Raw genomic sequence first — 8,246 nt, forward strand, 5'->3', positions numbered from 1 at the left:
TAGGCTGCTCTGTGCAAAACCACTGCACAGAGCAGGTAAGTATGACAAGTTTATTATTTTTAAATGAAATAAAAAAAAGAGACTTTAGTATCATTTGAATGTACAAACATACAATATAACAGGAAATCACTGAAAGTAATACTCAGTACCCAATAGTAGTGCTATATCAAAGAAAACAGGCACCAAACCAGACAGTGATTTTTAGTGGGACTGCGACATTGCAGCGGAAAAATCTGACACTAAGTGATGCTTTTTGGGGACAAGTGACATCAATACAGTGATCATTGTTAAAAAAATGCACTGTCACTGTATAAATGACACTGGCAGGGAAGGGGTTAACATCAGGGGCAATCAAATTGTTAACTATGTTTCCTGGATGTGCTTTCTTACTGTGTGGGGGATCGACTGACTGGAGGAAGAGAGACATCTGTGTTCCTGATTAGCCAGAACACAAAATCTCTCTCTCCCTCTGTGACAGAGCAGCGGTCTGCCTTGTTTACGTAGGCAGACTGCCATTCTGTCTCTCCTACAAATGATTGGATGGTCCTGGTGGCCATCGCAGCCACTGGACCTGCTGATTGGCTCCCGATGTGTCCAATCACGGCGGGAGCATGGCCCCAGTGGATGCGCGCGCGCCCCAGACCCGACAACGAGAATTACAAGTATACAGTGCCTTGAAAAAGTATTCATACCCCTTGAAATGTTCCACATTTTGTCACCTTACAACCAAAAACGTAAATGTGTTTTATTGGGATTTTATTTGATGGACCAACACAAAGTGGCACATAATTGTGAAGTGGAAGGAAAATGATAAATGGTTTTCCAAATTTTTTACAAATAAATATCTAAAAAGTGTGGCGGCCATTTGTATTCAGCCCCCTTTACTCTAATACCCCTAACCCAAATCTAGTGGAACCAATTACCTTCAAAAGTCACCTAATAAGATCCACCTGTGTGTAATTTAATCTCAGTATAAATGCAGCTGTTCTTTGAAGCTCTCAGAGGTTTTTTAGAGAACCTCAGGGAACAAAGAGCATTATGAAGGCCAAGGAACACACCAGACAGGTCAGAGATAAAGTTGTGGAGAAGTTCAGAACAGGTTTAGGTTATAAAAAAAATATCCCAAGCTTTGAACATCTCACGAAGCACTGTTCAATCCATCATCCGAAAATTTAAAGAGTATGGCACAACTGCAAACCTACCAAGACATGGCCGTCCACCTAAACTGACAGGCCAGGGAAGGAGAGCATTCATCAGAGAAGCAGCCATGGTAACTCTGGAGGAGCTGCAGAGACCCACAGCTCAGGTGGGAGAATCTGTCCATAGGACAACTATTAGTCATTCACTCCACAAATCTGGCCTTTATGGAGAAGTGACAAGAATAAAGCCATTGTTGAAAGAAAGCCATAAGGAGTCCCGTTTGTAGTTTGTGAGAAGCCATGTGGGGGGACATAGCAAACGTGGAAGAAGGTGCTCTGGTCAGAAGAGATGGAAAACTAACACTGCACGTCACCCTGATCTCACCATCCCCACCGTGAAACATGGTGGTGGCAGCATCATGATGTGGCAATGCTTCTCTTCAGCAGGGACAGGGAAGCTGGTCAGAGTTGATGGGAAGATGGATGGAGCCAAATAAAGGGCAATCTTGGAAGAAAACCTGTTAGAGTATGCAAAAGACTTGAGACTGAGGCGGAGGTTCATCTTCAAGCAGGACAACGACCCTAAACATACAGCCAGAGCTACAGGTAGGGGCTAGGTAAATGCATAGTGGGCCATGTCTGCCTAACAGCAGGGCCATGATTGCTTTTTGGTTAGCGTGTCATGGCTTCCAGGTGTGTCTGCTGAGAGAGAAGTCTCCCCACTGGCTCTGTGAGAGGCTTCTCATAGGGCAGTGGAGGAAACCCAATCAGGGACACATTCTGGCTTGTAACTACCACAGATTCTGCTGCAAAGGATTCTGGGAGTGGGTATAAGTCAGAGGGGAGTTTATGACTGAGCATCTTTGGCGGGAGCAGAGTCCCAGGAGGGAGAGAACGGCTCAATTCTCAACTCCTGTTTGAGGAAGAGGATGTCTCTGGGTGCTGTCTAAGAATCCAGAGAGTGCTGAGTTGAGCTGAGGGGGATCTGGTGTGCCGAGAACCAGCGTAGGGAAAGAGGGGTCCAGTCCCAGGAAAGCCTACACAGGTCATGAGTACTGTGGATTGCCCCTGGGGGTCTGCCTAGTGTCAGTGGGGACCACTCCAGAGAAGGTTCTAGGATCCAAGTGTCAGCTAGCTGTAAAGGGGGTGCCTAGGTTGAGGACCCTGAAGTGACAGAGGGGGTACCTAGTCAGGGAACCCTGAAGAGTTAAAGGGGGCACCTGCAGTTTGGGCTCTGAAGAGTCAGTGCACAGTGTGTAGTGCATCAGTTAAGAGTTGCAGCCATACAGGAATTCACAACAAGCTACCTCAAGCCAGTGCAAGGCAGGAGGGAGTAGTCAGTGACTTGTGAGTGCAAGTATTGTTAGAAGTCCAGTATTCCACAGTCCTGGATCTTTTGGACTTAAGTCGGAGTTCCAGCACAGCTTTCAGAGATACAGTGTGAGTAAGTAAGTTCAGTAAGCGTTGGCTAGCGTCGGCAGGCGTCAAGACAGCGCTTACGGGCATTTTTGCTGTAAAGTCCCAGAATTGTACATAGTCGAGCCAGAGGAGTATCCCACTCATTCCCTTCTCTTATCCCCGAAAAATAAAATAAAACAACCAAACAAAGATGCCGGAGTTGTCAATGTCTCAGTTCTCACACCCAGGGTCACAGCTCACATGGGCTGGAGAGGTTACTGGTAACAGTGGCAGACCCACATCAGGCCCCAGGCCTGGAAATGTTGCTACAAATGGAATGGTTTATATCAAAGCATTTTCATGGGTTAGAATGGCCCAGTCAAAGTCCAGACCTAAATCCAATTGAGAATCTGTGACTAGACTTGAAAATTGCTGTTCACAGACGCTCTTCATCCAATCTGACAGAGCTTGAGCTATTTTGCAAAGAAGAATGGGCAAAAATGTCACTCTCTAGATGTGCCAAGCTGGTAGAGAAATACCCAAAAAGACTTGCAGCTTTAATTGCAGTGAAAGGTGGTTCTACAAAGTATAGACTCAGAGGGGCTGAATACAAATGCACGCCACACTTATTTATTTGTAAAAATTTTTGAAAACCATTTATTATTTTCCTTCCACTTCACAATCATGTGCCACTTTGTGTTGGTCTATCACATAAAATCCCAATAAGATACAATTACGGCTTTGGTTGTAATATAATAAAATGTGGAAAATGTCAAGGGGTATGTATATTTTTTCAAGGCACTGTATATATATATATATATATATATATATATATATATATATATATATATATATACTGTATATATATATATATATATATATATATATATATACAGTATATACATACACACCGGCCACTTTATTAGGTATACCTGTTCAACTGTTTGGTAACACAAATTGCTAATCAGCCAATCACATGCAGCAACTCAATGCAGTTAGGCATCTAGACATGGTGAAGACGACTTGACGAAGTTCAAACTGAGCATGAGAATGGGGAAGAAAGAGGATTTAGGTGACTTTGAACGTGGCATGGTTGTTGGTGCCAGACGGGCTGGTCTAAGTGTTTCAAATACTGCGGATCTACTCGAATTTTCATGCACAACTATCTCTAGGGTTTACAGAGAATGGTCCAAAAAAAGAGAAAATATCCAATGAGTGGTAGTTGTGTGGACAAAAATGCCTTGTTGATGTCAGAAGTCAGAGAGTGGTCAAACTGGTTCCAGATGATAGAAAGGCAATAGTAACGCAATCACTCATTACAACCAAGGTATGCAGAATACCATCTCTGAACGCACAACACATCAAACCTTGAAGCAGATGCTACAGCAGCAGAAGACAACACCAGGTGCCACTCAGGGCTGGTGCTAGACTATTTCGCACCCTAGGCCAGCTACTTGCACCCCCCCCAAAAGAACTGTACACATTGCCCCCCTTCCTGCACATAATGCCCCCCCTCCTTTAACCCTACACTCCCCTTCCCGTATACACTGCCCTCTTTAATCCTACACCCCTCTTCCTGTACACACTGCCCTCCTTTAACCCTACACCTCCCTTCCTGAATACACTGCCCCCCTTCCTGCACACAGTGCCCCTCTTTAACACTACACCCTCTTCCTGCACACACTGCCCTCCCTTTTTGCTTCACCCCCTTTAACCCTAGACCCCCTTCCTATACACACTGCCCCCCTTTAACCCTACACAATCCTTCCTGTACACACTGCCTCCCTCTATAGTGACATCCACTGGGGATGAGGAGGTGACAGGAGAGGAATGTGGCACTGGCCATGGCTGCCCTCTAGGTGGCAGTGCGCCCTAGGTGGCTGCCTAGTTTGCCTAGTGGTGGCACCGGCCCTGGTGCCACTCCTGTCAGCTAAGAACAGGAAACAGAGGCTACATTTCGCACAGGCTCACCAAAATTGGACAACAGAAGATTGAAAAAACTTTGCCTAATCTGATAAGTCTCGATTTCAGCTGTGTCATTCAGATAGTAAGATCAGAATTTGGCATGAACAACATGAAAGCATGGATCCATCCTGCCTTGTATCAATGGTTCAGGCTGGTGGTGTAATGGTGTGGGGGATATTATCTTCGCACACTTTGGGCCCCTTAGTACCATCTGAGCATCGTTTAAACACCACGGCCTGCCTGAGTATTGTTGCTGACCATGTCCATCCCTTTATGACTACAGTGTACCCTTCTTCTAAAGGCCACTTACAGCAGGACAATGTCACAATGCTCAAATCATCTCAAACTGTTTTTTTGAACATGACAATGAGGTCACTGTACTCCAATGGCCTTCACAGTCACCAGATCTCAATCCAATAGAGCACCTTTGGGATGTGGTGGAACGGGAAATTCGTATCATGGATGTATAGCCGACAAATCTGCAGCAACTGCGTGATGCTATCATGTCAATATGGACCAAAATCTCTGAGGAATGTTTCCAACACCTTGTTAAATCTATGCCACGAAGAATTAGGGCAGTTCTGAAGGCAAAAGGGGGTCAAAACCTGTACTAGCAAGCTGTACCTTAAAAGTGCCCGGTGAGTTTATAAGTAGGCTTTCATTGACGGACTCTTTTTCTGAAAATGCTGTATACCTGGCTAATATTTTCAAAGCTTTTTGAGTCATTGACTTTGAATAGGTATGCAGATTGAGAGTCATGACTTTCCGTTTGCATACTGCATGTTTTTTCTGAGTCAATGACACAGAAAGTTTCGAAGCCAGAGACAGTTAAACCACCAGCATCCTCAGAAGGGGGGTTAGCATTTACAGTCTCCATGTATTACCATTAACGGCAAAGCAGCATGTTCACTTTATCAGTAGATGCACCAGCAGCCTATACTTGCCTTTCATTTGCTTCCCGACTGCTCTGTTCAGCTGTGAGGAGTGGTGAAAAATACTGAGTACTTCTGTGTATTGGAATTATGTGACTCACTGTCCTTCCTGCCATGTGACAACACAGGTGCTTGGTAGCCATACAGACACCTAGCTCTGCCAAAATGGGGGTGGCAAGAGAGTCCTAAGCCTTGTGCAAGCTCAATGGCGCAAATTGGAGATTATAAAAAGCTTCCTTCCTCCGTTTCCGGCAGCTGAACAGAGCAGCCAAAGGGTGGGGGGTGATAGGGAAGGAGATTATAAATCTGATTTCTGGGCTTCCTTTAAAGTGAACCTGTTGCTTTGCCCTGCAAGGGCAGTCAGATCAGTGAAAGTAGAAATGCAATTGGTTGCTGAGAACCTTTTCCATTTGTGCATTGCATCGTTCCTAATCACATAAATTTATCATCTATGAGCTGTAGTTATCCACTTGTACTTAACTACTTCCGACCCGCGCTATAGCCGAAAGACGGCTACAGCGCGGGCTCTAATTTCCGGGAGGCCGTCTTTAAACGCCCTCCCAGTAACAGGCTCCCTGCGCGCTCCCGCGAGCGTGCATCGGGGAAAATCTGTGTCGGCCGTGTCACTTGGACACAGCCAATCACAGGGGCCATTTACCACGTGATCGGACCGTGCAATGAGAGATGATCTCATATGTAAACATATGAGATCATCTCTCATCGCCAGCTCTCTTCCTCACACGGAGACTGCAGTGTGAGGAAGAGGAGAGCAGATCACCGGTAAGGGGACACAAAGGAATGTAATCAGGGCACTGATCACCAGTGCCCTGATTACAGAAGAGGGGGAAAAAATGCCACAACTGCCCACAGTGCCTGCCATCAGTGCCCCCCATCAGTGCCCACAGTCAGTGCCAGAGGCGTAACTAGAGCCTTCAGGGCCCCGATGCAAGAAACCATGAAGGGCCCCCCCAGATCCCTGGCCGGGGCCCTTCCCTTCAAGCCCAGGGCTCTTCCCACTAATCCTGGGGCTCTTTACTCTCGTTGCATGGCCTTTTATTACGGTCCCGCAGCAGGATCCTTTCACAAGTTCTGCAGTGGGCTCCCTTCCTGCAATCTTTGGGCCTCCCCACAGTGGTGCAATGCCAGGGCCCGGTCGCAAGTGTGACCTTTGCAATCCTGGAAGTTCACCCACTGGTTTGCTACTGGGCCCCCTGGAGCATGGGGCCCGGTAGCAATCGCAACCCCTGCAACCCCTGTAGTTACGCCCCTGGTCAGTGCCCATAGTGCTGCCAGTCTGTGCCCATCAGTGCCTGCTCATCTAGGCACTGATGGGCACTGACTAGCAGCACTATGGGTGTGGGCACTGATGGTGCTGCCCATCAGTGCCACCCGTCAGTGTCCATCAGTGCCACCCATCAGTGCCCATCAGTGCCGCCTCTCAGTGCCGCCTCTCAGTGCCCATCAGTGCCACCTGTCAGTGCCACCTCTCAGTGCCCAGCAGTGCCACCTCTCAGTGCCCAGCAGTGCCACCTCTGAGTGCCCAGCAGTGCCACCTATCAGTGCTCATCAGTGCCGCCTATCAGTGCTCATCAGTGCCGCCTATCAGTGCTCATCAGTGCGGCATATTAGTACCTCCTCATCAGTGCCACCTCATCAGTGCCCATAAGTGCCACCTCATCAGTGCCCATAAGTGCCACCTCATCAGTGCCCATCAGTGCAGCCTATCAGTGCCCATCAGCGCACATCAGTGAAGGAGAAACATTTATTTATTTTCAAAATTTACTCACAGAAAATAAGAAAAACTTTTTTTTTTTCAAAATTTTCTGTCTTTTTTCTTTTTTTTTTGTAAGAAATAAAAAACCCAGAGGTGATTAAATACCACCAAAAGAAAGCTCTATTTGTGTGAAAAAATGATAAAAATGTCATATGGGTACAGTGTAGCATGACCGCACAATTGTCATTCAAAGTGTGAGAGCGCTGAAAGCTGAAAATTGGCCTGGGCAGGAAGGGGGTATAAGTGCCCAGTAGGCAAGTGGTTAATAAGACCTGCCTGTGTTGGCCACAGCTACTGATTTGGTTTCAACTTGCAGATTCCAACTATCAGAGAAAACACATGTGATTGGAAGTTGTGTGGAGTGCAGCTAGTTCCTATTCATTAACAAATCAGGTCAGTGACTAAGTTTCATCAATTTATCATAAAGCAATACATGCTAATTTAGTAATGTAGACAGAACAAACAATATGCAAAGCATAGAAACTGACAGCAACCAATTAGAAGTAAACAAAATGTTCCTTTCTTGTTGAGTTACTTCGATTTTCACATCGTCATTGCCCTTTTATGCTTACTTAATGATAAATCCTGATAAGGTTTAAGCAAAGTTCAGAAGTAGGAAGTACTTACACTGCTGGGGTGCAGCAAGGGCAGAGGGAGCAGAAGAAGAGGGATGGAGATAACCAGAAGGAGGTTTTTGGATCTCAGGAGCTCACTCCACACCGCCATCCTGCTCTGAGTCAGAATAGGTCCCCGCACACCAAACTCTTTCTACTGTAAGTGTGACGAGGATTTACTCCTAAGTCTTTCTCTTCTAGAACTCCTTCAGTGCCCATTAATCCTGTATTACTCCCCCCCAATCTTCCTGACCGAGGAGGGACTGGCTAATATTTAAGATACAGTTTATTACCAAGGTGACTATTTGCAAGGATTAAGAGCTACCCCTTTGTGTTTTATAATCCAGAGTTAACTGTTCACTAACGTATAGATTGAAGGCCCCAGCACTTGCCATAATGCTACCACATTTAAATAAGAATGGCA

The 8,246-nt window shown here is 46.1% G+C and overlaps 1 protein-coding gene across 1 annotated transcript in view; it reads right to left on the reverse strand.

Moving 5' to 3' along the window:
* SLC13A4 (solute carrier family 13 member 4) overlaps positions 1-7,987 on the reverse strand; it is a 72,378-nt gene extending 64,391 nt beyond the window's left edge. Inside the window, exon 1 of the mRNA XM_082255052.1 lies at positions 7,836-7,987. Within this exon, the coding sequence (XP_082111178.1) occupies positions 7,836-7,934 (99 nt within the window). The 5' untranslated portion in view covers positions 7,935-7,987. The remainder of the gene's footprint in view (positions 1-7,835) is intronic.
* Positions 7,988-8,246: the final 259 nt, after the last annotated feature.

The sequence above is a fragment of the Pelophylax lessonae genome (genome assembly GCF_965119305.1).
Source record: "Pelophylax lessonae genome assembly, chromosome: 4".
NCBI classification, from domain to species: Eukaryota; Metazoa; Chordata; class Amphibia; order Anura; family Ranidae; genus Pelophylax; species Pelophylax lessonae.